Source organism: Cloeon dipterum, chromosome 2 (genome assembly GCF_949628265.1).
Source record: "Cloeon dipterum chromosome 2, ieCloDipt1.1, whole genome shotgun sequence".
Lineage (NCBI taxonomy): Eukaryota > Metazoa > Arthropoda > Insecta > Ephemeroptera > Baetidae > Cloeon > Cloeon dipterum.
This window is the reverse complement of record NC_088787.1, coordinates 33,936,704-33,950,282: the sequence shown is the minus strand read 5'-3', so window position 1 is coordinate 33,950,282 and position 13,579 is coordinate 33,936,704. Positions and strand designations below refer to the sequence as shown.

General features: G+C 41.1%; 1 protein-coding gene and 1 long non-coding RNA gene across 3 annotated transcripts in view; one reads left to right on the top strand and one right to left on the bottom strand.

Annotated features, from left to right (window-relative positions):
* Window positions 1-13,579, top strand: part of nAChRalpha1 (nicotinic acetylcholine receptor alpha1) — a 55,730-nt gene that overhangs the window by 37,648 nt on the left and 4,503 nt on the right. For both annotated transcript variants that reach the window (XM_065477689.1, XM_065477688.1), the window contains exons 3-8: window positions 4,626-4,670; window positions 4,754-4,863; window positions 6,409-6,589; window positions 8,249-8,533; window positions 8,622-8,861; window positions 9,819-10,181. In XM_065477689.1, coding sequence (XP_065333761.1) covers window positions 4,626-4,670; window positions 4,754-4,863; window positions 6,409-6,589; window positions 8,249-8,533; window positions 8,622-8,861; window positions 9,819-10,181 — 1,224 coding nt within the window. The remainder of the gene's footprint in view (window positions 1-4,625; window positions 4,671-4,753; window positions 4,864-6,408; window positions 6,590-8,248; window positions 8,534-8,621; window positions 8,862-9,818; window positions 10,182-13,579) is intronic.
* On the bottom strand, window positions 1,076-1,565 carry LOC135935411 (uncharacterized). The gene is made up of 2 exons (XR_010574215.1): window positions 1,443-1,565; window positions 1,076-1,344 (listed from the first exon to the last, which is right to left on the bottom strand). It is a non-coding gene; the product is annotated as an uncharacterized LOC135935411 (long non-coding RNA).

The following is a 13,579-nucleotide window of genomic DNA, read 5'->3' as shown; positions in this document are numbered from 1 at the left end:
AGGCACCTCTGATTTTCATTAATTTGCATCTGGAATGGAATCAAACCGCACTTGCCGCCACCGCCGAGAGCTCGCGTCCGTCGGTTTTGCGCCGGCCGCACTGCAAATGCACTATATCCGTCGGCCGAGCGGCAAAAAGCGAGCGAGAGAGAGTCTAATCCAGCTGCCCCTGGGCGCCACTAAAAGTAAACACGTTGTCCTGGAGAGCGTGTGTCCGCGCGCGCGCGTGCAATTGTTTCGCGTTTGCGGTGTTAGTGTGAGACATGGTGACACACTCAGCTGCAAAAAAAGGAATGCAGATGGATAGGAAACTATTTGTACTGCTACGGAGGTTTTTTTTATTAAATTATTTATAGATTACAATACAGAACAATATAATTGTGAAGACAAACTGGGGTATAAAAGTTAATTATTTGAAGTACTTTTTGACAAAAATAGCAGTATGTAGTTTATGTAAATTTAAAGTTCGTGAAATTCACCTTAAAGATTTTTTTGTTTTACTGCACTTTCACTATCCTTAGATTTTTTAAAATTTAAATTTTCTCTCCAAAAAATCAAGGTTTAAACATGTTGCGAATTGGGCCCAATTAGAAAATTAATTTTCTTATTACTTCAATCATTCGTGACTCTGGATCATTTAATTAATTGATTTTTATCTTAACATTCGTTAAACAAAAGGAAATGAGGAGCAACGAGAAGTGGAAGTGACCTTTGGTGCTGGCCAACATTTATTCTGTTACTAACCAATTTCTGCTCGTCCACTCTGCGAATCATAACATACATGCACCAAAAACCCACTAAAACCGGTTAACGCTTTTGGATATCATAATAAACATCTCGAGTTCAATGTCTTCAAGGCGATTGTGTTCGGAGATTCTCTCTTGTGTGTTTCAAAACGCAAGGGACAAAAATAGCAATTTTGATTTATTAGTTAGTTTAAATATTTATTTATCGATTTATAGCATTAATGCGTCTTTAAAGCCTACCAACCTAAATATCTTTCCAAAGTATCGCACTTTTTGTGCCTTCATTAAAAGGTATTAATTTTCTGGTAAAATGAAATCCGTTTAATAGATGACTTTTTAAATTTTATTTTTATTATTTGACAGACTTTCAATCAATTGCCGAATCTCAGGAGTTGAGTTCATTTTCAATTATTATATGTGCGTCTGCAGATACCTAGGATGGATCTGAAGGACGGTTCACATGGTGAGCGAGTAGGTGCATCTATTGCACTGTAAGAACTGACTCGTCCAGCGTGATTTGCAGGATATGCTGATTGCTGATATTGGTATGGCCAGTTTTGCACATTACTCTGCGCCTTTGTGTTTTGGACGCTAACAGCTGAAATCAAATAAAATTTTCGTTTAAAATAGTGCATTCATGATTGTAAGAAATACCGTATTCCGTTTTAAAAAGTTGTGGGAATAAAAATAACTCACCAGTGATGAAAATAAACCCAAAAATGAGAGCGAACTTCATCTCGACGACTCTAATATCACTTTGTTGGTAAAGCGTCGCCGTTTTGCTTTATAAAGATTTCGGGGACCAGGTGACCCTCAAACGCCTCACGCCCATGGAGGTAGGGGAATTTTAGCACGAGTAAAAATAAAAGAGTTTAACTGACTCAAAATTTATCCGTTATATCTGTTAAGAATGCTACTGCTTACAAAGTAAAACATGTTATATTATCTAGCCGGTTTCCCGTGCCTCGCCTTGAGGCGTGATATTCGGTTTTGAGGTTAAGCTGTTTTAAAATTTAGTAATAAATAGGTATATCTGAAATATGTATCGACAATATTGTAACTGTTTTAAATCAACTTGGTTTTATTAATTGCCTCAACTCAATATAATCTCCACCATTAATGCAATGATTAGAAATTTAAAAAAATATGCTTACTCTGTGCAAAACAATGAGTGCTGATCATTCTTTGACATCAAACTCACCTAAGCGACCCCAAAAACAACCCCTTGCACCCCTTCATACTTAAAATCATTATTCGCACAGCCAACAAAAAAGTGTCCTTGACTAATTTTTTTCAGAAGTAATTTTTAATTATGTTAAAATAAATACAATAATACCCATCAACCTCATTTATCCCTTTCACCCCTTTTCCAATCCCCGTTAAAATTGAGGGGTGAACAGGTAAAATTGTCAATAACGTGAGCACGCATCGTGAATGAGATCGAACATTACGTTTGCTATGAGAGGAGGGAAGACACAGCATTTAAAGCATTTGTAGGTGCTGTTGAGGGTTAATTTAAGGGAAGATCAGCCTGGTATATTGATTGTTTGGTGCGTTCAGTTTAGGTTCATTGAATGAGCAAGTTAAAATTCTCTTTCCACGGAAAATTAAAAAAAAATGATGTCGTGCAATTAGGAGAGTGGAGCCAGGAGTTTAAGGGAATGAGGGGGTGTTAATTTAGTGGGGGATCTTAAAGATTTTGAGTTTATAACAAACCAAATAAACAAAAATCGACGCGAGCAAGTTGAATACACCTACCTGGTTTAGTATTCGCTTGTGTTTGGTGGTTGCGTAGGGGTTGTTGTGGCCGGGATAATAATAACACGTAATGAAAATCAAACTGAGAGTTGATATCAACTTATTGAACTAATTTTATGTTTCCCAATCAAGTAAATCATTAGAAGTTCGCATTTAAGGGGATGGAAAAATCGTAGAGCGTGAGTAGGGGTTAGTTTGGTGTTTTAATTGAAATTCCCCCATATACACATCCTCTGAAAATTTTACAGCAATATTACAACTATTAAAGCTTCAGTGAGAAAGCAACCAAAAAATCTAAACTTAACCCCCACTCATTACCGCTGCAATTTGCATACAGCCCGCACTATCAAGGGCTTAATGTTTAGAACATTCTCTCTAGATAGATTTTAAAATTTTCACAAAAAATCCCAAATTATCGGAAGAAACTAACTAAAAAAGCTATTAAATTTAACCCAGAAATGCCAGAGGGAAACATCATTCTTTTTTGTAAGCTCACCGCTTTTGACATCCTGTCGAATCATCACAGAGAATATTGAACATTTTTTTCTCTCCTGACAGAATGGCAAACGAGCAGGGTTCATGTTGCACACAGGAGCCCATTTCCAATTTGCCGCCCTGCTCCAGTCGTGCGTGCGAAATGTGAAACAAGCTCTTTTCAAGCCGAGAAAAAAGGGAACACAGAGGAAGCGCAGATAGAAAAAGTTCATTGCCGCGTCCGGTGCGGGGGCCGTGCAGGCAAAGTTTGATGCATTCGGGGCGGCCGGCTGACACAGGCGAGCCAGCGGCAGCAGGCGAGGCGGATGGGCAATCTGGCAGGATTAGCCTGCCGATCGATAGCGCACTTTTTGGCACCCTCACTTGCATCCCTGCCGCCGCCGCCGCCCGGCACGCCCCCTCGCCCGGCCGAAATTCCCAACCACTATCCGTCCGTCGCGGCGTCGACCGCAGCTGCATCGCACTCCAAACTTTGCTAATTATATGCCGACTTTTTGCTCGCCCACACCGCGCGCCAAACTTTCTCGCGCCACGCAGGAAATATTTTAATCTTGAAAGAGACGCTTCAGACGCGGCAGATGATGTTTTATAACAGACTATAATATGAAAACTTGACATCATGATATTTTTCAATGAAAACTCAACACTAAAAAAATTTGAATTGCAAAATAGGGTCGGAAGATTTATTAAAAACTGCCTTTTGTCTGGCTCACATAAAAAATAAACTCTATTTTATTATTCACAGAAATGGAGAGATCGTCAATTGTCAGATCTGGAAGCTAAAGTTTATTTTTATTAAAGAAATATTTTCCAAAATATAGTAAGGAAAATGTTTATAAAAAATATCCAGAATTTTCAGAAATTTATTTTGTTGTCCTCGTTGTTCAATAAAATTTCATTATTTTAAAATAATTGATGAAACAAGCCCTTAATCATGGCGGTGGAAATTTTTCATTTTTTACTCTTACAGCCAGGATGTGAAATTTTACAGTTTGTGCAAGGAGGGTCTTCTCCATATTTTGTTATAATATGTTTTTCATCATTTCAAATCGATCCTAGGCATAATTCCACAACGTCCCACACGAAAGGGTACTATTGGAACATTATATCTTTATCATCTTATTATCTAACATAAAAATCCCACTTAAAAAAGCAAATAATTCAAGGATTGAAGCGGGTATTCAAAATTTTCATAAATTATTATTACCCTTATGTCTATGTAATATAATGTCTTTGAATGGAATAGAGCTGAAAATCGGTTTGAATGTTTTCATGCTAATCAATTGGAGAAATAATGAAAATAATTATTAATTTCCCCAAAAAGGAAAATTTATCTGATTAAAATCGCACACAATTGCGTAGATCGCGAAGAGGGGTATCAAAATTAAGCAAAAACCACGGGCAAAAGCCCTTTAATTTACCGAGATATTTGGCTAAAAAAAAATAATTATTTCTTGGTCCTGATTTGAAAAATGAAAGTGAAAGTTTTAACCGATTTATTAGGGATTGATAATGATGTTTCACTGTTTGGACTAAATTCAAATTTAATCCGTGCAAATCTTTTTACCAATAAAAAGAAGAATACCCTACAGAGTATTAAAAACAATCCTTTTGTGTGTGTTCCAGAATCTGAAGAACCAAATTATGACTACGAACGTGTGGGTAGAGCAGGTAAGCTAACTAATAAAGTGGCAGCGTGTCAGATTGGGATTGAACCATCGTGGCGTGTGTGTGTGTGTGTGTATCTCTGGCAGGAGTGGCACGACTACAAGCTCAAGTGGAACCCCGAGGACTACGGAGGAGTGGAGACGCTGCACGTGCCCTCGGAGCACATCTGGCTGCCCGACATCGTGCTCTACAACAAGTGAGTATATCGACTGCCACCCCGGCTCGCCTCGGCCCACCTACCCGAAATCCCCGCGCGCACCAACCCAGCCTTTTCCCGGCGCCTGACCGGTAATCCCCGTTATGGCCACCCGAGACGCACACACCGTCGACGCAAACGCTGCTCAAACGATGATAAAATTCGGCCCTCTCCCCAAACTCCTCCCGTTCCACGCGTGATCCAGTTTTAATCGAACGCTTGGAGGTTTCTAAGAGGACAAATGCTAATAATTATTGTCTTTCGATTTTAACTAAAATTAAAAAAAAATCAAATCGACAAACAGATGATTAGATAGTTTAGAACGTTTCCTTGTCTATTTCTAGATTTAATCGTGCAGAATCTGCTACTGTAGCATGTATTTTAATGCGTTTGAAACTAAAATTGGTTTGAAAGCAATCAAAGAAGATTTTTTTCAAGATAAAAATGTCTTTTGTAGTGCAAATTAATTTTATTTCATTTCGTCGATGCCATACCTTTTCCTATCTAGAGTGTTGAATGTAAAATTATAAATTAAGTGAATGGGTGCGTGAACTGAAAAAAAATCAGGAATATGGAGCGAATAAAACTCCATATTCATTGAAAATTTTAAATTGAAAATAGTTTTGATGTTGAGATATTACTAGCAGTGTCATGGAAATGGGAGGTATATTAAAACATTTCTGGGATTTATCATAAATGGCAGAGATGGAAAAAGGTGGTTAATTAAGCGACTCTAAATTCTCATATAGCTCAACGGGCTGGAAAGCGCAACGACTCGCCACTTGCTGGTTTTCGCACTTTTCCAGCGGCTTTAGGGACAAATGCCTGGCGTTTCAATAAAAATACCTCGGTGCGAGCAGGCGGAAAGATGGCCCCAATGGGCCCAAGCTCCTATCTGCAGCCACTTCAGGCCCCATGTTATCCGCTCGGCGGTATTATTGGGATTCACGGAATGTGCTGATTGTTAGCAGAGGTTCTAGAAAAAATGGCACTCCACTGATCATCAATATTTTCCAAAATTTCTATTTAACATGCTTATCACCATCCATGCATCCAGCTCTAAAGTCAATATTTTGGATTTTTATTTCTAAAAAAAATAATAAAATAAAAAAGGGGTTTCACACAATCCTGTTTATGGACAGCTTTGAACATGAATACCAAATTGGCTTGTTGATAATTGAATTCAGCTGTAGCTCTTCGGGCTCATTGTCAATATAGCAAAAATGCGGTTTGAAAGCTGACAATTGAAATCGATCCTCGCAATTAAATTTCCCTCGCTGTCGCATTTTGCCGACTCTTCCATATTCATGCGGTGCGAAACATGAAACCTCCATCACCAGAATCGTCCGCGCTCATCATCAATCTGTCACTTTTCAATACGCATCCCCCGGCGCGCTTACATGCCCGTCCATCCCGCACACCCTCGACCCTCCCTCTATCTCTCCGCGGGCAAATACACGGGTTGCTGGCTAATAAATGCACTCGAATCTAGTCACACGCCCATCATTCACATGGTAAAACGGTATTGGATTCGTTTTTCCGCAGCGCCGACGGCAACTACGAGGTGACCATCATGACCAAAGCCATCCTCAACCACACGGGCAAAGTCACGTGGAAACCTCCGGCCATTTACAAGTCTTTCTGCGAGATCGACGTCGAGTACTTCCCGTTCGACGAACAGACCTGCTTCATGAAGTTCGGCTCATGGACGTACGACGGATACCTGGTGAGCTAAAATTTATTCACTCATTTCTTTAATAATTAGGATTCTATATTACCGTGAGGAAATATTAAATTGTTAATTTAATTTTTGTTACTCACAATCAGAACTTGACTAGTAATGTAATAATTTACGCAGTTTTTTTTTACATAAAATTGACAAGCTGAATTTCGAAATAGAAAAACTGTAAAATAATCTTTTTGTGACATCAGAAATATAACAAATGACAAGTTTATATAAATCAAAATTGAATCTATATACCTAACATTACAAATAAATTAAAATAGACGCGTATTTAATATTATGGGGTATTTAGAAAAACAGCTCAAATATAATTAAAAGCTCCCTTGTTATACCCCCAAGCAAAAGGGGAACTGTAAAAACCTTGATGCTCGAATTCACAGCAGCATAATATGTCACACGAAACGAAGGCAGAATGAGAGTGTACTGTGCGGGGACGGCCAAGCGGAGCGGAAAGAACAAAACACGAAAAAAATACACAGAGTACAGTAGAGTGCGCCGCGAGCGTATGCTGACCACGCGGTTGAACAGATGAGAGCGCGGTGAAATATTTAATGGTCCGTTTGGCCGCGTAGCGCGTGAGTGAACGGCCCGACAGACTCTAAAGGGTCGAGATTTTCAGACACACAAAATTTTGAATTTTGTTCTTGTTTCGTAGCGAAAAATAAAATATAATTAATTATTGTCTTGTAATAAAAAATGATAAAAAATTGGTTTAAAAGTGAGTTGTATATTTTTGGTTTAGAATGATTTTTTATTCATTTTGTGAAAAGAAAAAAAATTATCAGCATCAAATTGTTTAAGCAGCGTAGCCTTTATTTATTTATCTTTATTTCCAAGGTCCTTGTCGCAACTCGCCCCATAAATTTTCTATTTAATCTAAAAATTCATGACAATTTTCGCGTAGCCTTTTGCTCTTCAATTAAACCAGCACGTCCCTTCACTAACTATGCTGACATAGATTTTAATCGCAATTTGCATTTCTCATTTGAAGCTCGGCTGGTGGCATATGTCGTGAATACAAAACACACTCAAATTGCGGACTGGAAATCCCAGCTCCACCGAGAGGAGAGCCGGCGAGCGTAATTCCGTAATTGCAGCAAGCGGCGACAACAGGCGCGTCATTAATCATTAACGCTGCCATTAATAACAAATGCAGGCGAAGAGTTGGCTAATTAATCACGCGCGCGCGGCAGAGACGCTCTCTCTCTCTCTCTCTCTCTCTCTCTCTCTCTCTCTCGTAGTAATTAAACGGCACACACACCGTCTGTCTGACTCGGATTTGTCAAAGTCACGTGCCACGCTGCGCTTAAAAATGTACGCGTAATTGTCTTATTCCAACCAACGCGGGCACGTAACGAATTTAATTATTGCTGTTATTCCGCTCTAGTGTCTGCGATAAGAAAATTAATTTGCCCTTTTAAAGCTTCATCTCCTTAAAGTATTTGCGTGCCTCGTTTCCGTTTCGTAATTTAAAAGCTTACATTAAATAGCATTGGCTCTTCCGCTTTGTCTCGTCCGGAGTTGCGGTGTAATTGATGAAGCTTGTTAGTTTTCTTCTCTCGAAACTTGTAACAATCAGGAAACAATTTCAAGACGTTTCTTTTGTTCTTAACAATTTAAAATTTTTGGCGCTCATTTTAGGTGGACTTGCGGCACATGGCGCAAACGCCAGGGTCGGATACGATAGACATGGGCATCGACCTTCAGGACTACTACCTGAGCGTCGAGTGGGACATCATGCGGGTGCCTGCAGTGCGCAACGAGAAGTTTTACAGCTGTTGCGAGGAGCCTTACCCCGACATCATCTTCAACATCACTCTCAGGAGAAAGACCCTTTTCTACACGGTCAACCTAATTATACCTTGTGTGGGCATCTCGTTCCTCTCGGTGCTCGTCTTCTACCTACCCTCAGATTCAGGAGAAAAGGTACAAATCGACAAAAAATATTATTTTGGTGGAAGGAATGTCAAAAATTACAAATTGACCATTTTGTCTGATTTTTTGATCGGTATAGGTGTCGTTGTGTATCTCGATTCTCCTGTCTCTGACCGTGTTCTTCCTGCTGCTGGCCGAAATTATTCCGCCGACCTCGCTCACAGTGCCCCTCTTGGGCAAGTACCTGCTCTTCACCATGGTGCTGGTCACGCTCTCCGTCGTGGTCACCATCGCGGTGCTCAACGTTAATTTCCGGTCGCCAGTGACGCACAAGATGGCGCCCTGGGTGTACCGACTCTTTATTAAGACGCTACCAAAGGTGAGAAAAGAAGACCTCTCTCCACTCCCCTAAAAATTATTGTCTCTGCAATTCAACACGTAGTTACTTGGGGGCGAAGGAAGCAAAAGGGGCCATTTCATTATCAGGCAGCCCAAGCGAGCGAGCGAATCCGTATATATATAGGTGTCCGTGGGGAGGCCGCAGCTAGTTTTTGCATTATGTCTGGCCGGCATGCAAAGTAATTGGGAAACTTGCGCTCCCGAGAGACGCACTCGCTATAGTTCGTCTGGCTGACAGAGCAGCGAGAGTTAAGAACAAGGAGCAGGTATTCTCCTCGCCCACGGAGCAGACACTAATCTCCGAGATTAGACCGAGAGTCGCTCCCCGGGGGCCGCTGCGTGTGTTTGTCGAATCCATTACTGAAACGACTGTTTTTTCCCTGCCGTCTTCCGCAAAATCATCCTGCAGGGTTGTACAAACAGCAGGCGCCAGAGGGGATGCGTTTAAGTGTTATTTAGCGACGCCTCGAGATGAAAGTTAGAGCCTGCAAGGGAGGAGGACAAGATGATCGACGCCCTTTCGCTAGTTAACGCAAAAAAGCAGGCCATTGACGTAGAGATATAGAGTCTTTTTACCATAACTTTTTATTTTGTAAAGGAAAGCCCTCGACGATTCATACTGTACCTCTTCAAGTTCATACTTTGAGTGACAGAAAAGGATAGGAATGTAATAAACTAACCCAACATAGATGAATCTTAGAGAAAAAACGATCTTATTGTCTATTTCGAAAGGTTTCGAAGGAATTTCTATATTTTCCGCGAAAAATATTTGATTTTGAATTCGCCGCTCGCTCTTTTAGCAGCCATATTTGCGTGGCATCCCCTTGAAACAATTTGACCCAATAATATTATAACGGAGATTTTGAATATCTAAGAAATCGATCAAGAATTTATAGTAAAATATTATTTAAGTTGTTTTCTATAAATGCTGGTGCAGGTGCTGTTCATCGAGCGTCCGCAGCAGGACGACGAGGCGGAGGCGGTGGTGACGGCGTCGACGCCCGCCTCTGAAAACACGTGTCTGGATGACTCCAAGTTTGAGTTCCAGAAGCAGCGGTATAGCCCGGCGGAGTACGACATCGCGGGCGGCCTCCGGTACGAGGGGGTGCCGTTCGAGGCAGCCGGCCTGCCGCCGCTGCCGTCGCCGCTGATGCTGCCGGCGTCGCCCAACGAGGACGACGTCTGTCGGGACGACCTCAGCCCCTCGATCGAAGGCTGCCTCGCGCACGAGATCGAGAAGGCCATCACGGACGCCCGCTTCATTGCTCAACACGTCAAGAACAAGGACAAGTTCGAAAACGTGAGTACATAATATGCAGCAAACATCTTTCAATTGGAAACACGTCACGGTGACGTTTTTATATCTTCTTGTTGAAGAGTTAAACGGAAGGAGGAGAAAGCAAAAATGTTTGACACACACGTTCGATAATTTGGAATTTTTCTGCTTTTTCCTTGTATGGTAATTAGAGGGAAAAATAAAATTTAAAAATGATTTCACCAATCTGTAAGCTATTATAGTTGAAATCTGCTTGATACTAAATTTTTCTCTGGTTGTCGTCCTATCAACAATTTTACTAATTTGCTTTTCAAATGTTTTTTTGTGTGTCCACGTGGCGCTTTATTTTCAGAATTGTATTCTGTGCAACCAACCATTTTTCATTCAGAAAGCAATTTTATAAAATGGAATACATTTGAATATTGGAGTGTTGCTGGTGTTCTCTTTGAAATAAAAACTGTCAGCAACAAAGATGAATGTCCTGTCCCCTTCAGATACAACTCACAAATTACGCAGAGTGCCAAAAAGGCGGCCGTGGAACAAAAAATCGCAGCTCCCCCCTTTAGTATTATTCGTGCTTGGTCAGCGGCCCTTCATTGAATATTCAGAACGCAGAGAATGTTTTATAAAAGGGACAGGAAGTCGTGGAGACAACAAGATACAAAATGCCGTCGGACGCTGGAGCCAGATGCCAGCAGGAGGCTGCGTGAAAAATAATGCGCGCGACATCAATTTTTCCTTTGCTTTCCTGTTCCCCGTCCGTTCGTCCGACCCTCTCGCTGACGACGAAAAAGGAGAGCACGGAGTATACACACACGCCCCAGACTAATGGTGAAAAATCACTCCAGCCCCCGAGGATACCGTGTCCATTTTATCTGCTGTCGCTCTATTTATTCTGCAAACGACGCGCGCGAGAGAGCACTGACTCCGCTTCCAGCAGTTGTGCTATTTTCAGACAGGGGCGTGAAAAACAGCAGTCCATCTTACAACTGATCTCGCTGTTGGCAGGTGACATTGCGAAATGCACTATTGTCTTCTCGAAGGCAGCAAGATTTTTGGCTTTTTTACTATGAAAGAAAAGGAAAATGGCTTTTTTGTTAGAAGTTTCCATCCTTATCTTGTTGATAGGGAAATTTTCAAAAACTGCCCTTGCTCCATTTCTAAAAGAAAGTTCAAGGATTGGGGAATAGTTTTTCGTGGTTGCTTAATTTTTAATAAAATTAAAAAAAATAAGTTAAACAACAATCACTGTTGTATTGAAAATACAATTTTCAAATCAGTTTTTCCCCAATGCGTTTCATCAGTCACATTTAATTCAGTTTTATACTTCATTTGACATATATTTCAATTTTAAAAATAATTGAAAGATAACATAATATCAACAGAGAATGCCAATCTCATTGCCCCTTCTTGAAAGTGTCCCAGAAAAAACGCTAATTAATCTGTCACACTTGCACGAGTCCTCGTGTCTGTTTACATAACAGCATACAGAGAGCTGAGGACAAATGGCTTGATTTCGCCGGCGGAAGTTTGCAAGTGGCTGCTGCTGCCGCTTCTGCCTAGCTGATCGTGCGGTGTTTGCTTTTGCAAACAGAGACACCGAGCGCTCTTTCTCCATCAGCGGAGCTCCCGGACGAGAACGGCTGCTGCGAACTATCGCGTTTCAATTATCGCTCGGCCGGCAGCAGGCTGCCTCCTTGGCTTTGGCACCAGGGGAAAGCGCAAATTGGGATGACAGACTTCCATTTCGGCCTGCATTATCGGTCGGCGACCACGGATTTATTTCCTCTCGGCTCGGGCCCTTCATTAGTGTAGCCTTTCAGCCCAGCGGCGACGAAATGATGGAAGGCTTGTTTGCCGTTGCTCTCCAAATCTTCTGCACGAAAAGATACGGTTTGGTTTTTCACTTTTTGATTTTATCCACCGCGCAGTGAGGAAGAAATAAAAATGCAGTTTAACCACCTTTATGAAATGGAATATACATTTCATACAATTCCAACCACAATTTATTTCGCAGTTTCAGATTCAGACTGCACTTGTGGAGCTCTCATTTTAATTAAAAGCAGCGTGACAGCGCACATTAATTACTTTCCTGCCAGTTCCGCGAATCGGAGTAACTCATGCCCTGTTTAGCACATTCAATCGACGGGCTGAGCAGTAAAGACGGGTTGACGCAAGCACACCAGGACGATTTGCACGTGGACGAGCGTGACAATTATGCAGCAGCCGACCACAATTAACGCGCTCGTTTAGTTTCGCTCGTGCGCTATGCTTACACGGCAGGTTTAGCGCCGGGAAAGGGGAAAAGTGTGCCAGAAGAGTGGTACTCTAAAGCTGGATTAGAGCCCTCAGCCACCTGCAGCCATTACAATTCAGAAAAAAAACCTTGGAAAATTCTATTAGTTGAATAGGAGATTTGAATAAGAAAAAACGCTGTATCACATAAATTTACCAGTTTTTATCAGAAGAAAAGAATATTTTGGCTAGCACCATTTGCAAAGCACTCAAAACTTGCAGCCACTTTTGTCATTTTTCATCAGTTTTCAATTCCATTAAAATAAATCCCGTAAATCGACAATATTTTATATATTTTTAGAGGTCTAAGCTGCGTAATTTTAAGGCTTGAGCTGAATGTTTGCCCGGCGGCGGCAATTGTTACGGCTAAGGACATTTTAAAAGTTAATTTTGACACTGCTAAATGGCACGAAGAAATATCTTTTCCGCATTTTTAGATTTTTAACAGACCTCTGGCGTGGCTGGCTGAGATATTTTCATTAAAAATAAAAAAGAACTTAAGTACTTTTTTAATTTTTCTGGTGTCAAACAATTCTGATTCATGATTCTCGCAAGCATTGCTGCTTTTGGTATATTGATTGTAACATTAACTCTAAATTGGATCTTTGGTTGCCGCCGTCTTGACTCTCTGACCGGGAAAGAACAAAAACTTTTTTTTTAAAATCTAACTGGGATCGAAAGCAAAACTACCAAAATTAATAATACTTACAGCAGATGTATCTCTGATTTTCCATGTGGTTTGAAATCTCCAGTTTATTTCCATCTTATTGCGCAAAAATTTGCATTCCTTAGATGTCTGGTGTTGGGCATTGAGGGCGACTTTTAGCGCTGGAACGTCGTGGGGTTTGTGTTGCACAACCGCGACACGCTGGTTGCACAATCGCCTCTGGGTCTCTCTCTCTCTCTCTCGTCGGTCGCGTGAGTGGATTCTGCAGCACAACCGTCGCGTCTTCTCTCTTATATGTGTGCAAATAGACCAGCACAAAAGGCATTAAACGGACAGAGAGACGAATCGGCTGAGCTGTATTCAGCGACCGCCGCTCTATCCACTATACTGTCTGACTGAGGCGGCCAGTTAATTTGACTCGGAGAAATAATATGTATGTGTCGCCTTGAATTATTCACTT